Source organism: Sphaeramia orbicularis, chromosome 21 (assembly GCF_902148855.1).
Source record: "Sphaeramia orbicularis chromosome 21, fSphaOr1.1, whole genome shotgun sequence".
NCBI classification, from domain to species: domain Eukaryota; kingdom Metazoa; phylum Chordata; class Actinopteri; order Kurtiformes; family Apogonidae; genus Sphaeramia; species Sphaeramia orbicularis.
In genome coordinates, this window is record NC_043977.1 from 49873522 (window position 1) to 49891076 (window position 17555).

Genomic DNA, 17555 nt, shown 5'->3' on the forward strand with positions numbered 1-17555 from the left:
CTGCGTTGTAGTTTTGAGACTCCATTTCCCAGAAGCCCGTCAATTCGACATAAGTGATGTCACCTGATTACGGAGCGGGCGGGTGTGCTAATGTTTACAACCGTGGGCTGTCAATCATTTTATCGCAATAAGTAGACACTTTTGTCGATACCTCGATTATAACATGAAAAAGACAAGTCAATAATGGCACGAACTCAGTGCCACCTTCTTACATCCAGGTAAAAACTCTAATTATGCATTTGAACATTTCAGCAACCAAGCCTGTTAGCGTCTAGCTCAGCAACGTAACTTATCTGATATTGATAAACAACTAAACGTAGCATGGCGATTAAACTTCGTACCGTTCACGAGACGCTTTAGCTAAACTTAACTAATATTTGTGCATGATTAGCACTGATTCTATGTTGAGCCCCACCTTAGCCTTTGTTACTTGTTGACCTCATAACAGTTGATTAGCTACCAATATTGCTAGCTTAGGAGCTGTCTTGCTAGCTCTCAGGGGTTGAAGAGGGCAACTCTTATGACCAACACAGAACTTTGACGACATTAACACATAGCCATCCTCGCTTGAAGTCCACTTTTTAAACTAACTTCAAGTTTATTTTACTGTCATGTACTTGCAGTATACTTTTCATTTCATACAACCAACCGTAGCTCACATTAAGATGGCTTTAGCCCATAGTCTGTCTTTTTAACCTGCAGGTAAGTCGAGTAATCATTGTCTACGGTTACCTGAAGACTGTAAAGGTATTGATAGTAATCGAGTGGTAACATCTCCACTGCTACTGCTGATTTCCGAGACACTGATTCTTAGTGTTTGCGGAAGAAACTGTCCCTAATGTCATTGTTTCCTTTTTGTTAAAGATTTTTGTTGAAATGACCGAGTCACTGTGTGCAGACTGGAAGTGAGCTGACATCTTTAAAGTCCAGACACTGCCTTTAAACATCAGGTGTACAGTTCGTTGGTGAACAGGTGCGAATTGCAGTTCTTATCTGAAAATGACCATCGTCAAGTTTGTAATGTTCCTCTTAATATTTCATTGTCTTAAAAAAATTCACCTTAGACAAGCTCTTGATTAAGAGTGTTTGCAGATGTTTGCAAAATATGTGCAGACTTTTCCATATTGTTTCAATGTGGAGTATGATAAACATGCATGCACATGGCACATAATTTCTACGTTTTTCAGACAAACAACTCACTTTAATTTATTCATTTATCCCCAGTGTATGGGAGGTTAATTTTAACATGTAATATGTTACAGATTACTAATTACCCTGTACAAAATATTATTAATGAAACTTTTAACTTTCTTCGTAAGAGTTATAACATTTGATTAATTTTCTGACCCACATTGTCTGTCAAATGTGTCATGTGATGTTTAATGTGTGAAAAGAGGACATATGGAAGGAAGAAGCAGAATAAATGTTATATTCATTAAAAATTCTGTAAATACTTTAAACAAAACTTTAAATTCTGGGTCCAGCAGTTAGACAGTTTTCAAGTCTTATGCATTCTTAATGTGTGTGTACATTAATATTTCTTCTCAGGGTCCTGATGGAGTGGGTATTCATTATGAACCGGATGAGCTCTCAAGGAAGCTCAGCAGCTCAGCGGAGGCGCATGGCCCTGGGGGTCGTGATCCTCCTGTTGGTGGACGTCATCTGGGTGGCCTCTTCAGAGCTGACATCAGTAAGAACTTGATCACAGTGATTCTATTTTTTTTGTCCACTCATTGGACATAGAGGTGCAGACAACTAGTATTTTCACAGTCATTTTAATTAGTTAATTGTTTTCTTGATTAATTGATTAGTTGGTTTAGTGTGTAAAGTATTGTTCAGTTTTTCTCAAAGCTCATGGTGACATCCTGAAATGTCCTGGTTAGTCCCGATAAATGTCAACTAGAAAATGTAAAGTTTCAAAAGCCTGATTTTTTTAATGCATGTATGTATGTATGTATGTATTTATTTATTTATATAATTTTAAAGTACTTAAACTTTAATTGATCATGAAACTGGCGGATGACTAATGGATTAATTAAAGAACTGATGCAGCTTTAGCTGGATGCTTTTAGTCACACTGTGATGAACTGAGAGAGGCCCAGGAACAAGATGGGTTGATGTGATCTGGGATCAGAATACCATTGTTGGAACACGATTATGGCTCTGCATGTTTAAGAGCTTTGCATGACATAAGTTTGGACTTGGCCTAATTCCAAGAGACGGCTTGGTTACTAGCATGAGTTGGAAGAAAGGAGCCAACACCAGAAGACAGCAATACATACCAGCATGCTGACTATCACATACTCTAATTAAAAATATCACTATTTAAGTTGATAACTAAATAAATTAAAAAAGAAATCTACTGGACATGTGCACCTTGGCTAAATTCATTCAAACTTGTCTTAACTTTTCATTTCAATATGTAATAAAGTGTCAGTTCAGTTGAACCAACTTCTTTACTTTGATATTTTTGTTTTTCAGAATGTCAATTAACTGAATTTTGACATACAGCTTGTATTTGGTAACTTAACTTTAAATTGTATAACTTAAATCAAACACCGAGCATAGCCTTTGACAAACTTCACACAACCACACAACGCCTAAGGTCCTGTCAGAAGTTGTGACACTAAGTCAGGTTCATGGTTCTTTGTCATTTCAAATCACAAAACTTCAATATTACATTAAAATGTGATTTTCCTGTTGTCTTGGCTGAATTTTGCTGTGAGTTGAGTTCACAAAAAGCAGTGGCAAATGAGTTACCATGGAGATTTATTTGGTGCATCTAGCCTTCTCCAGCCAAGGCTTGGCTAATCCTGGTTTCTCATGTTTTCAATCAGCAGTCACACTCATTATAGTTTAATTCCATTAGGTCCATACTCTTCTAAATAAAGTTTGCTTTGTGTTAAAATCAGCCAACCTCAGATCCATATTATTTCTAACATTGTAACTGTTATTGTTAGTATGATTATTTATGATATGTTCATTGTTAATGATTTACTACATGCTACATACTACTACATGCTGTATGTTATTGCGGTTATTGATATGATTAGAATTGGGTAATAAAGTCACAAAGGTGTTTTTATTACAGCTGCACAAGTGTGCACATGTGCACATTTTGAAAATTTGCATTAGAAAATGTTTATGGAACAGCAAAATAAAAAAAAAAGGTGTTTTCACTCTGTTGAGAGGATTTTCACTTTTTTGACTAAGTGATATGTAATGTGCATTAATAATGCTGGTGCTTATATAGCGCTTTCCCAGACACTTAAAGATACCCTAATTAATTAATGGAAATGAAATGTGTAATGTGTCTCCCATAGAGCTACAGGACTCGTCTTCACACTTTATCTTGCAGCGCTGTAGATAGGTCAGACACCTTCCACTATTGTTCTGGAATAAGTAGGTCAGATCAAGCGGTCACGTAGGCACAAAGTTGCTGTTCAATAACCTGTAACTTTTTAACTAAATGACACAAATTGGTTTATTTTATATTTCTTTGTAGGTATTAAATACTTTAAAATGTTATGTATAATACTTTGCCTGAGTTAGCTTTATTATGTGAAAATTACAAAAAACATGCTCAGTCACATAGCCGCTGAAAAAGTACATCTACTTTGTAGGGTTTATGCAAAAGTGGATAACATGCTGTTCCTGTTCAACTATTGTTCTAAATGGACATTGGTATTTTAGATAACATGTTTATCTACAAGACTGCCGTATTTGTAGCAAAATATTGATTGCCTTGTGAATTAGAGCGAAAACACTAACATAGTTGCAAGTCCCCTTGGTCACATAGCTGCAGGCCTAATAGCCTACATTTCATGGAGCACTTAAATACTGAATAAAAATTCCCAAATCCTTGATCGCTTTACAAAAATAAATAAATAAATAAATAAATAATTAAAAAAAATAAAAAATAAATAAAATAAAATAATATATATATATATATATATATATATATATATATATATATATATATATATATATATATATATATATATATAAAGTAAATGTAACAGTAACAAGTATACTTTGGTCATAATTTTGATAAAATAATAAGCAATATACAGTAGCAAAGCATCAAGCTTCCAATTATGCTTCATGTTTCAAATATTTCTTACATCTTTACTCATCATTTCAAATGTTTATCTTACAGCATGTGATTGGCTCACACAGTTTTTTAATTGTTCATGTTCAGTCTCATGATTTTAACCTCGTAAACATCTGAACATCTGCAGCACATTCTTGAAGTCTGCCCTTGTTAACTTCAGTAGATTGGTTCTGGTTGAGGAGGATGGTGCTGGTGTCTCAGCTTCAGTGAACACATACTTTACTTCACATGCATACGTTTACTGGTTCAGTGTCTTTGACTGGCTTAAAACCATTAGCATTAGCACATGTTCACTTTATCTTGATCTGACCCAAGAGTAAAGGTTCTCTGGGTTGTTTAGCTAGTTCTTGGGCAGCTCACACAGGGCATAGTGATAATGCATCTGTAAAATAGTATTGGGAAAGAAGTTGTTCTGGTAGAACATGTGCACATTATTAAGTGAACCATGTTATTGAAATGACTAAAAAGTGATACGGAGTGCAGCATTGTTAATTTGTTTTGTTAATTTTTTAAAAAGATTTTCCCTTGTATATCTTTTGCTTTAAGTCCTCATCCATCCAGTAGCAACTGTTGCTCAGTTGGTAAAAAGTGAATAAAATGTCTCCTTGGGCAAGCCTCAGGAAAAGTGTCATCAGCCCTGCATGTTCCTCTGTGAAAGCCCCATTAATGCTTAATTATCAGAGTTACTTCCACCAGGCCTCACCAATTAATATCTTCATGGCCTGGTGGAGGCTACACAAAACACATTAAGCCAGACTGGACCAGGTCAAGCTGCGCCTTTTCCCTCATCCTGGATTTCTGAATTCTACTGTAGTGAAACAGGCCCCTCGTGGATTAAGGTCAGGGCTTTATGATGGCTGCTTTAAAACGTTTTTTCTATAAGTTGATACTGTTTTGGATGTGTGCCTAAGATCGTTGTCCTTCTCTGTTATCTATAAATGTATTTGTGCCTAAGCTGTTACCTTTGTTCCTGATGTCTTCAGATGAAGTTGCAAAATACACACATACTCCATTACCCTCCAGTTCTCATTAATCAGATGTAAATCACTTTTTTTTACATAAAAGCTGATAATTCTCTCTAATATTATTCTCAAATTTCATGAAAGTGAAGGGAAGTGAAGTGAAGTAAGTGGGTTAATTAAATATACTACTCAGGATTAAGTGTATTTAGCCAAGGTGTATGTAAACTTCTGATATTAACTGTGTATTTACCTTAACATGAAAATGCACAAAAAAGTAAGCACAATGGGTGTTTTTCAAAGAAAACAGAGCACAGACCCACTGAACTGGTTGTGTGCTTGAACATAGAGTGCATTTTGAATACACAGCACTCATACTGACATCTTGCATCTCTTGATTCATCCTACAGTACATTTTTAAACGACAGGAGTACAACAAACCCTTCTTCAGCACTTTCACCAAGACCTCCATGTTTGTGCTATATCTGCTGGGCTTCCTGCTGTGGCGGCCCTGGAGGCAGCAGTGCACTGGCACTCTCAAACGCAGACACTCTGCATTTGTAAGTAGTCACTCCACACCGTCACCACATGGGGGCACTATGCTTTTGAAGAACAATCTCCTTCTTTTTCATGAACTTCATAACCATAGTCGTATGTTTAATTTTGAAACTTTGCTTTCTGTCAGGTGTGTTGACTTTGTTAGAAAATACCTTTTTAAACTTTTCCCAAACTCATAAATTGTGACCTGTTTTACATTCTTCTGTTTCTGAATAGACTAAGCTTATCTTTTGGAAGAGTAAACATATCCTGGTTTTGCCTAGCTGATTATCAAATCAAACAGTGTTTGAGAATAGAAAAAAAGCCCCAGGTGAATAGTTAATTTTCTGCATACAGAGCCTTTTCAGCATTACACAAATCCTCAAGTAAAGTAAATGTCGTCTTCCGATCTGTGTCTGAGTCATCTGTATCTGTAGTTCATCATCAAAGTTCATCTGTATCTGTCGAAAATGATTAAAAATGTCCAGCAAAACAAGCTGAAACTGTAAATTTGAACTGAATCTTTGTGCAGTTTGCTGATGCTGAGGCCTACTTTGCACCGTGCAACACTGACTCGACTGTGAACAACTGTTTGGTATATACTTTTACTACAAAAATAATTACTGCACCATCACACTAGCCCCAGTCTAGGTAATGTATTTGTTTATATAGCTGAGCTGAGCCTTTTTCATTCCTCTGCAGAGTGAACCACTCTATGTTCCAGTGAAGTTCCAGGATGTTCCTGCCGAACATTCCCCCAGTTTAATTGGAGACTGTGACTCTAGTAAGTGTGTGCTTGATTTTTAAATAAATCATAATTAACTTTCTAATAACAAAGATTTGGGTAAAAACTAAATATTGTCATAATTATCAAAATTTATTTATTAATTTTATTTTAGGCATTTATTTTATTTATTTCAGAATCTATGTTATTTAAATTGAGTAGCAACATTTCAGCCTTTTTTGTAGCTGAGGTGGACAGGTATTAGTGTTTTTCAACAACAGAGGGTTTTACATGATGAGCTTCAAAGCTGTTTAAAGGTTGAAATTTCAGGGTCTCCTTCAAGGGGCAAGGATCTCTACTTCAAAATGAAGTCAATGTAGAAGTATGTTAAAGCTGTAATACCACTGATGGCCACTGGTGGTGGCTCCAAAAAGCCCTGACTCTCATTGACTTACACTGAACTTCTCTCTAAAAATCCCATCAATAATTTTTTGCCTGGGGTCACTCAGGTTTCACTGATTTTGTTTGAATCCTCCAATAAATGAATAGGTGTGTCAGTAAGCAAACACTTGGCTTCAGCTCACCTCTGAACTCTTGGGCCTCCATAGATTTCCTCTTTTGTCCAAATATAGTCACCTCTGGTTCCAGAAAGCCAAAATGGGGACCGGTGAGGGAAATAACAATAGGCGTTTCTCAATGTGTGTTCTTGTCTGTTCTTCTGTTCTCACGGTCTCGTGAAACGTCATTAGTCGGGGCCCAAGTACTGTTTCATTTAAAAGTTCACACAAACCAAGATCAGATGGAATACCCGGAAGTTGTTCTTGCCTCCTAGCTTAAACCAAGGACGTACTGGATGGTAACGCGTGTGGACTTGGTTGCAAATATCCCCAGGTACATTTTGTGCTACTCTCTAAGGCAATGGTGGCCTCTGTGACAACTTAATTCAGAAATGTTTTATTAAGTAGATGACCATCACCAGATAATGTGATACAAAGCTGGAACACGCGTCTGTATTATCATGATATGGGATTCAACGAAATTTGTTTTTCAAGTGTTAAAGAATATACAGAATGTTTAAAAAAAGTATAAACTAGAAAAGCACTCGGAGAGCGTAGACCTCCACTAAGGCAGATCAGTGCCCCCCCCCCCCCCCCCCCCCCCCGATCACCACCAAAATTTAATCATTTGTTCCTTATGTCAGTATCAACATTTCCTGAAATTTTCATCCAAATCCGTCCATAACTTTTTGAGTTATCTTGCACACGGACAGACGGACAGACAGACAAACCAACGCCAGCAAAAATGTAACCTCCTTGGCGGAGGTAATGGCATGTAAATAGTTGTACAAATGTACTGAAATCAAATTGAGTGACACATCGTGGTGGATTGTGGGAATACATTAGGGAGCCAATGGTGAAATACAGCAGAGGCAGGGAGGGAAGTTCACAAGCACCAACCATTCCAATAACAGAGACACTTGCGTTCTTAGGAAGTCTGTTCTCTGGGGCTGTTGTTACCAAGGCCATACTCAACGACTTCGGACTTGTGGAGTGCGGTGATAACTTGATATTGAGAAACATCTAATTACTCTGTCAGATGTATAAAAGTCAAACGTTACTGATCTCTCACTAAACTATTGACGCATCAGCTTATCAGCATCCCTACTAGATACATACACAGCACAATGAAAAACATGAAAAATCACAACAATTAGCTGTGAGTAATTCATACAAACATATTTATATTTTTTTTATCAGGTGTTAATTTGGTCATTATAACATTCCAGTCTTTGTTTATTTGAAGTTTACTGTCTTTGTTCTTAATGCCTTTGTTGCACAGAAAGTGAGTCTCCAAACATTGCTCTTTATTTCGGGCCAGTTTTTTATTTGTTGCAAATAAAACCTTTATCAATTACAGGTCCTCCATCACAACATCTGCCATGTTCCTAATATGCTGTACGTCACTGGGATTTCATGTCCCAAAAAATTTGCAATAACTTCATTAGCATTCTCCCAATATGACCATATCGTTGTTCCAGTTAATTTTTGAGTGATCTACATCCATGCTCTCTCACAGCCTCCACCAGTGATGTTTTATGTCAACTCTCCTGCTTTTTGCGGATCTTAGCGCTTAGAATTCAACTGATAAACAAATCCATCCGTTATGTCTCTCTACTGAAAAAGAACATTTGACCAACAGAGGGCAGTTGAGATCTTGGAAAATTATAATCCTACGCAGACCCATTGTTGATAAATGAGTTTAGCATTGTGAACCTCTGGCTGACCTCCAGACTCATAACAGTATCACAAGAAAGAAAAGGATTACATTCTTCTCTTCTGGAATTGACACCTCTGTTTCTATTCTGACTGAAAATGTCTTGATTCTTTTAATGATCCACTTTAGTAGAGCTAGAGTTGACCTGACAGTTTACCTGGAGAGTCGAAAGCATCATACAAAAAACTTTTTGAAACCACAACTCATTAGAGTTCTAGTGTTTGTGCTGCCAGTGGATACAATATGCATATAAAGCTTGTTTTTCCTCTGCTTTCATCACTTCAGTCTTCTCTTCATGTCTGCCTCCCAGCAGCTTCCAAAAAGCAGCGGGTGCGTTTCAGTAACATCATGGAGGTGCGTCAGCTGCCCTCTACTCAGGCCCTGGAGGCCAAACTGTCCCGCATGTCCTACCCAGCTGCCAAAGACCATGAGGCCATGCTGCGCACAGTCGGCAAACTGACCATCACCGACGTGGCCAAAATAAGCTTCTTCTTCTGCTTTGTGGTGAGTACAGTGACAGCTTTAATGATATCACAGGTTCATTAACACTTTCAGTGCCATGGGCCGATTAAATCGGCTTTACGAAAACGACCTGTAAAGTGCCACGGGCCGATCAGATCGGCTTTGGAGAACACACCACATTTGTGTACAAACAAACCATCCACCCCCATTTCTTTCTCACATTTCGATGACGTTCTTTCTGTGTCCCCCTTTTGAGACCAAGCAGACGGGAATTTGAGGTCACGCGACCGAATAATATTTTTATATCTTTTTAATGTTTCTTATTCTCCGGTGTTTCATCAGAGGGAGCCCTCCATGCCGGGGGGCGGCTGTGGACTCTGGGGGCTGTGGCGCCTTCTCTCACTGGAGTCCGCTCCTTTCTGGTGGGTGGGGGTCCCAGTTGGCCCTCTCCCACTAGTTGGGATGCGGGGCTGTGTTGCTGGTGCCTGGTCGCTGGGGTCGGCGGCTGCATCCTGGTGCGGATGGCTCCCTGAGACAGCGCCTCCTAAACTGATGTTTTACTTTTACTTGTACATTTTTGTTCTGGTCTACCCGTGCTCAGTCAGTCTTCTTAAGTATGTGTGAGCTTGTGGGTTTGCATGTATGTGTGTGTGTGTGTGTGTGTGTGTGTGTGTGCGGGTGAGTGGGTGGGTGTGGGTGGGGGGCGGTACTGATCTTTAAACTGATATGTAAAGCACTTTGTGCTACAGATTTTAATGTATGAAAAGTGCTATATAAATAAAGATTATTATTATTATTATTATTATTATTATTATAAATTATGCAAATTATGATCAATAATGAATCGGCTGCGTCCGGTGCGTTTTGAATCTAATCAGCAATCGGTCGGATGTTACCGAGCGGTTTCCTGCAGGATTCTTCAAATATTATAAAAACGACGCGAAATACTGAAAAACGGCCAAATTCTGTGGCACTTTTAAGGCTTATTAGCCCCTTAACTGTCTGGCACTTAAAGAGTTAAAGAAAAGCCTCCAAAGGTTGAAATCTTATTAAGGAGGTTTTGTGAAATTGAAGTTTTTGAAGGTTGGCATCATCCCCTCATACCTTAACAACAGATTACAAAGCAATGTATGAAATCTGCAGACACAAAATAGCATTAATAACCTCCTTTTTGTCTCTGTTTAATGGCATCACCTGGCCGGTATTGGACTTTCTAAAAAAGTTTTACATGCACTTTTCATACAACTACATGTGCATGGAGACTCAGAGAATCCACTAGAACTGTTATTTTTCTGGTGAGGTCGGGCTGCCGTGTGTGTCCAACTTTCTAAATATTTGTGTTTAGTTGCTAAATCAGTCTTGATACAAACTGCATCTACAAAACAATGGATTTAGGAAAAGGCTGAAGTGGCTTAAAATGAATTATGATAAGTGCTATTTGGAAAAAAGCTTTTTTTTTTTTTACACCTAGTAGGTGAGTTAGGAAAAGCACTACATTGAAATTTCTCTTTGTCTCTACTTGACAAACATAAACCTAATATTTATTTTGCGCTTCCCTCTTCGCTGTGAAAAACCAAAGTGTAAGGGCAGTAAAATCACATGAATGACTGCAGACTACTACAGAGTTAATAGACAGAACAATTATGTGGGTTTAGTAACATAAATCACTTCATAGATTCACACATTACACAGTTACTGAGTTTGTGGGTTGTTTTACTGAATACATCATAGACCAATTCTAACAATAGTTCTTATCCAAATGTAGCAACAAACCACTGCTTTTTTTGCTTTTTTTTTTTTTTTTTACATCCTCGTCATTTGTTTCTGTTATTTGCATGTCAGGTAACAAATGTGTTTTGCTCATTCTGAACAAATTATCTTTAGTATAAGTGAATAATGTGAGCAAATAATAAGTAAGTGTGAAAATTTAACATCATTAACCATGCAGCCTTTTTAAGTGATAAAATGATTTTAATAATGAGAGGCTGAGTGTACAAGTTGTTGTTAAAGTATGATATTAATGCTATGGTTGTTTGTGGAACTGATCACTTTGACCGTAAAGAGTTTAGCAATTAAACTTAAGTGTTTGGCAGTTAATGGAGAATGATGATGCATACATGCATGTTACAGTACTCTGTCTGTTCGCCATTGGTTAAATTTGACTTTGACATTCAAATTCCTGTGTGAGGTTCATTCCACTGGTAAATGCTTTGTGCTAAATGGTCTGAGTTGTTTTGTGTACTCCATGTCTTTGGTGTCATGTTTCCTTCTGTTTGTCTTCCAGTGGTTCCTGGCCAACCTGTCATATCAAGAAGCCCTGTCAGATACACAAGTTGCCATTGTCAACATACTGTCGTCCACCTCAGGTGATTATTTTTTCTCTTTTTATCTCACCAGCCGATAGGCCATGAGCTAATATGAAGGCGCTGTGTCCAGCGTCGTCTTTGTCATTGTCAGCATCTTTGTTATCAATTTCTTTAAACATCTCTGGCGAAACTACTGGTTGGATTAATTTCAACTTTCATATGTAGCTTCATTGGGACAATGTCTACAAAGGGTCTTCACAGTTAGGAGAAATTTAGATTTTTGAATTTTTGACAATTTTTTTGAAACATTATATTGTATTATAATAGGCCATATTTTGATGGTTTATAACATGGAAATGGTTAGAGATATCAATATAGTTACTACAGAGCACTGATAGGAAGTCATATATGGACTTGTATTTAATTAGTTGAGTTTTCCTCCAGTGAAAGTACCACCCACTTCTATTTGGAGATTGATCTGCATCCAGACCTCAGGACTTTTACATAGCGGCAGAACCTGACAACCTCACAAATTCAACTTGTTATGGATTGTTGATAGAACATTTGGGTGAGATACAGGACCATTGGTCCTATTTTTTTTTTACTATTGTCCTTTTTGTCTTTGTTAAATAAGAAGAAAAGACAATCCAAGAGGCAACAGACATGGTCATCTTAAGTAAAATGAAATGTCTGACCTAATGCCGAACAGAAAAGGAAAAGAACCTGGGTTACATGTCAGCTTCAGGAGTCTTTTTGCATGAATTTATTGTGTTAACATCAGAACTGGATGGTATGGCTGAAAAGGTAAACATACACTATATGGAGAAAAGGACTGGGACACGTTGAATTCAGGTGTTTCTTTTCTAACAGGGTCTGGGAAACAAAACAATAATGACAAATGTCATAATATAGTTTTACACTGGGATAAATATCATTTTATTGCATTGGTTAGTTCTGTTTAAATTATTATCTTTTTATTTCAATTTTTTAAATTTACTAGCAGCATTGTACCCGTGGTTCCTTGTACGATAGCGCCCTCCTATGGTACAACAGCTGCATTGCACCCAAACACCCTCCCGTGTCCCGTGTTTGCAACGTCGATTGGACATTGATGGGACGGACACTGGACAGGGGGCGGGGCCGAAACGTGCATTATATAGTAGGATGACTATGATTGTAAATGTTTTGCTTCTAATTGTATCCCCAAAATTGAGTTTCGGGGAAATAATGGTTGTATCCCAAACGCCGCCATCAGATCTGCAGCTGGATATCCTTTGTGTGAACGCGAAAACTAGGAGAGATTTGGTTGGATTTCTTATCCCTTGATAACCAACATAAGGGACTCCTCGTGGAAGAACCCTATCGATTTCAGCTTCTCTATGAGTATTATAAGTCCTCCAAATGGGGGTGATAATCAAGCAATAATAGGCCGATTGAAATAAAATTTGGTTCATTTTGATTGTCTTACAAATGTCCATTTTCTTGCTACCATCCAGAATTCATATGGTGTCATTCTCATTCTCTAGGTGGAGTTTTGTGGGGAAGAATTGGTTCTCTGACCATTATTCTGCAACTATCACGTCAGTGTAGCTCAGATTGAGTTCATATCAATTGTGTAACAATTATTGCGGGTACATTTATTCATAGCAGAGGATTGGGGGGATTTTTGGGATATACCCTTGCTGTGGGCCCCTGACAGTGTAAGCCTCACTTAGTTGCTGGTTTTGTGTGAAAGTTTGAAGAAACTAGATGGTTATTTGTGCTTTTATTTATAACACACCTAACTTAGTGTAGTAGCATAAAATACATGACAAAAAAAACATGACACAAAAGATACAAAATGAAAATGACAGAAAAAATGTGATGAGACATAAATGGATTTAATAGGACATGGTATAAAAGGTCTGAGATTATGCAACTGTAATACAGCAATTACAGCATTATTAGAACGTTATTATTATTATTATTATTAACAACAACAATTAAACATTAAATCAAAATAAAGAAAACAAGTGCAAAGTGAATCCATATTCAACTAAATGAACATAATGAACACTAACCAAACAGTGGACCATTTCACTAATCTCGAAGTAGAACATTCAAGAACGGCCATAGTGATAATCAAACATACAAATATACAACAGTAAAAACAAGACAGAAAAACCGAAATATTGTTGACAATGTGTTTCAACTTAGAATGTGAACAAAATAAACTCAAATGGGTTTACAGTATTGTGATACATATAATTATTACAATATCAAAGTATATCATAAAACCTATAGTTTTATTTCTTTGCCCTACTAAGTACAACATGAAATATTATAACATTTTAGTGCTTGATTTATCCTCTTAATAACATTTCAATACTCTAAATAGAGTGTAAATTAATGTGAGTTAGCCTTTAGGCACATCACACTGTGTATAGTTACAGTTGAAAGAATCTAGTCATTGCTTCAGTTGTTTGCTGTGACAGAGTTGTCAGTGTTTTAATTGGACTCTATTGTGTCTCCTGTCTTTGTTCAGGCCTCTTCACTCTCATCTTAGCAGCCATTTTTCCCAGTAACAGCAGCGACCGCTTCACCCTGTCTAAACTGCTTGCTGTGGCTCTGAGGTAAGCTTCCTGGCAGTTAAGAAAAGGGAGTGCATTCTGGGAAACATCGGTATATATTTGCATCAGTTGATGTCTCACTCTCCCTTATACAACTCTGTGCTTTTTTATTTATTCCTAAAATTCAGTTCATTGGCTTTAGAAGAGTCAGTAGCGGATGTAATCCATCATTTCCATGTGATGCAGCAGCAGCCGAGGGCTCAATGGATAAGTCTGCTTATATCTTTTTATTATCTACAAATCCCATGAAGACTTGATCCGGCAGTGAATTTACTGTCTGTGTAGCTGCTGCCATCCATCCCGTTGTATTCGGTGACATATCTTTCTCTTATGGTGGCGACATATTTTATTATTTTCATCACTGCAATCTCTCCTCTGAGTATTCTATCTTACACACAGAACACACTGGTTACCTCTAGAATTGTCTGTCGATTTTCATTTCAGTGCCCATGTTAACAGAGGAGGTGTGTGTGAGGCATGTGTCAAGTATCATGGAGCAGCATCTATTCATAAAATACAATAGTGGCCTATTTTTCATGCATGATGTAGGTAACTTACAGAAAAAATAGACAGTGAAAAGCCCTATTGATTGTGAAATTGTCAGATGTGCAATAATTTGTACTCAAAAGACACACCACATGTAATCTGCAGGACTATTAACCTATACACAAAAGCCTTTAAAATGGCTTTATTATACTCCTACCCACCCCACAGGGTATATAGATATGCTAGATATATAACAGGAATTTCGTCCATCCTTACGGCAGTTCGAGATTTTTGTCCAACTAGATTCTTGGACACTAGTCACGCAATTTTTTTCAAATTTGACACACCTTTTACATTTAAATTTTGGGATTATTTTAAAATACATTTTAGAACATTTCAAGTAAAACAATTTTTCCAACTGATTTTGTTCTTTTTTTTTTTTTTTTTTGAAAAGCTTTTAAAAAGATTAAAGATTAAAGAAAAAAGTTAACAGTTTGTGTTAAAAAAAGTTAACACAAACTGAATTCCTGGGTAGGTAGAGTATCAGTGAACAAGAGGGGCAAAGTGATGTGTGACCAGGCGGAGGTATTTGTAAGCTCTGCTTACTTTTTCACTTGTTAGTTTTGTGTTCACTGCAAAATTTCAGCAACAACCCTTTCTAATGATCCTTGAGTTGAATCCAGAGCCTTTGTTTAAAACGATCACAAAATGAGATCCACATCACTATCAGGAAAGATGCCACAGCAGCGTTTATTTAGATTTTTAATTATTAACTTTTCTTTCACCAGGCGAGACATGGAGTAGATTTTCATATTTACAATGTTCCTGCAAGTGCCAGGAAACACTTGAATTGGGAAAGGGAAAGACGAGGGATGAAAACAAATGAAACAATTAACCAAACAAGAATAAATAATCTACAATCAGCTTGAGATAACCACATGGTGGATGCAGAAGGTTGAACGTCACTCACTCCACCATTGTGTGTCAGTGGTTCAAAACAACTGAAACTGTTGCTGATGGACAGAAAAGTTTAACTGTTGTTTAAATGTTACCTTTGTCATTTATTACAATTTGAGAAAATTTAAATCTTTACACTTATTTGTTTCTTGTGTGAGTAGTAATAAAATTTGTCATGATACCTTTTTTGACAGTGTCTATAAATTTTGCAGTAACACCATACATGCTCTGTTCCAAGGTTTTTGTCCAACATCTTTTTCTCAGTCTACTGTGACTTTGAGGACAGTGAATATCAGTCAAATACTTCAACTAAATTAATGGTGAAATTGAATCATATTGTCTGCAAAATAATGGGAAACTCCTTGTATCTACCAGATTTAAACTTTTACTTACAGTTCAGTGGTGTCCATGTGTTTTTCATATTTAATAAGCTCCCGGACAAAAGGCTCAGAGCAATATCTGAACGATTAATGGTCACATTTCAAAAGCCATCATGGACATTCATCTTACCCATCAGAGTCACAATAAAATATTCACTGTGAACAACATGAAGCATCCACCAGCTCAAGTTTTAGAAGCTTTTTTTTTGTCTGTCTGTAATAATATGATTAGTTGTTGGGACAGTAAAATGATGATGATGATAATAATAATAATAAAAAACAATTACATTGTGCTGAAATTAATCACTTTTTTCTATGTAATACTGAAGCTTGTAATAATGGATATTTAAGTCTCAGAATTAATGCACAAAAAACACATTTCCAACAAGAAAAGCACTCGGAGAGCGCAGACCTCCGCCAAGGCAGATCAGTGACACCCCCCCCCCCCACCATTCACCACCAAAATTTAATCATTTCTTCCTTGTGCCAGTATCAACATTTCTTGAAAATTTCATGAAAATCCATCCATAACTTTTTGAGTTATCTTGCTAACAAACAAGCAAACACGCATGCATGCATGCACACAAAGCAAAGCGATCACAATACCTCCTGGCGGAGGTAATAACTCTATCAAGGTCATCCAAACTAATTTTCTGTTTCACAAACAGAAAAAGAACAAATTTGATCTGAGCTGAGAGATAGAACAGAGCTGCTGATCTGAATCGTATTGGATTGTTTCAAACTCCTCAACAGTTTGTCTAAGATTTGACTCTTCAGTTCTTCATACATGGTGGTGTTTCATCACTATTTCCATTTGTTATAGTATTTCTGATCACAGATTCATTCAAGTGACTGAAAGGTTCAGACACACAATTATTTGCTACTCTTTTCCGTAGGAACTTTTTTGCTTTCACTTTTTATGAATATGCCAAAATTTGTCTCCCAAGTGTAAAAACATTTTTGCCATTTGTTTTCCAAATATACATTTTTCACAAAATGATGTGGTTAAGGAAAAAAGCAACAAGACAAAAATGACACAAAAATCACAAGCAACGGAAAAGATGCAACACGACAAAATGTTGTAAAAGATAATAAATGAGAATGAAATAATGTGACTTGAAACTGGTGACATGAACATGTGATTGTAGGCATAATTTGGAGCAAACATGGGCCAAGGAACACCAATTTGTCAAAAAATGTTTGAGAAAAAGTTGTTGCAAAAATAAAGACTCAAGTTGAGTTTTCAGGTATCTGTACTTTAATTAAGTACACATCAGTGTTATTTCCCACATCTTCTTTCTTCATGTATAACACAAATGACACATCAGATTCATATGTTGTTGATTTTTATGTGTCAGATGAAAAATTACAGCAGATTGCTTAAACTTGTAATAATTTTGTAACATTTTGTCTTTTCTTGTTTCATTGTTGTTCCTATTTTGAGAATAAACCGTTCAAATAGTTGTCTTTCTTTCTGTAGTATGGGAGGTGTGGCCCTTGTCAGTCTTTCCAGCATGGACAACCCTGATGAGAAAGGTGTTATAGGTAAAAAATAGGGAGACCTTGTCTATGTCACTCATTTTGTAGTCCTGTTTGTGTAATTGTTTGCTGACTTTTCCATTTTCCTGAAGGTTCTTTGTGGTCCCTCGCTGGGGCCATTCTGTATGCTGTCTACATCGTTATGATCAAGAGGCGAGTGGATCGGGAGGATAAACTTGACATCCCCATGTTTTTTGGTAAGCATGAA

General features: G+C 36.9%; 1 protein-coding gene across 5 annotated transcripts in view; it reads left to right on the plus strand.

Annotated features, from left to right (window-relative positions):
• Window positions 1–41: 41 nt before the first annotated feature.
• LOC115412193 (solute carrier family 35 member F5) overlaps window positions 42–17555 on the plus strand; it is a 31825-nt gene continuing 14311 nt past the window's right edge. For 2 of the 5 annotated variants that reach the window (XM_030124540.1, XM_030124541.1), the window contains exons 1-10: window positions 42–218; window positions 1549–1690; window positions 5484–5633; window positions 6143–6205; window positions 6313–6394; window positions 8919–9112; window positions 11355–11436; window positions 13901–13988; window positions 17289–17353; window positions 17440–17544. In XM_030124540.1, coding sequence (XP_029980400.1) covers window positions 184–218; window positions 1549–1690; window positions 5484–5633; window positions 6143–6205; window positions 6313–6394; window positions 8919–9112; window positions 11355–11436; window positions 13901–13988; window positions 17289–17353; window positions 17440–17544 — 1006 coding nt within the window. In that variant the 5' untranslated portion in view covers window positions 42–183. Of the gene's footprint in view, window positions 219–702; window positions 748–864; window positions 974–1548; window positions 1691–5483; window positions 5634–6142; window positions 6206–6312; window positions 6395–8918; window positions 9113–11354; window positions 11437–13900; window positions 13989–17288; window positions 17354–17439; window positions 17545–17555 lie in introns of all 5 variants that reach the window. The other 3 variants (XM_030124544.1, XM_030124543.1, XM_030124542.1) reach the window with 3 other exon arrangements.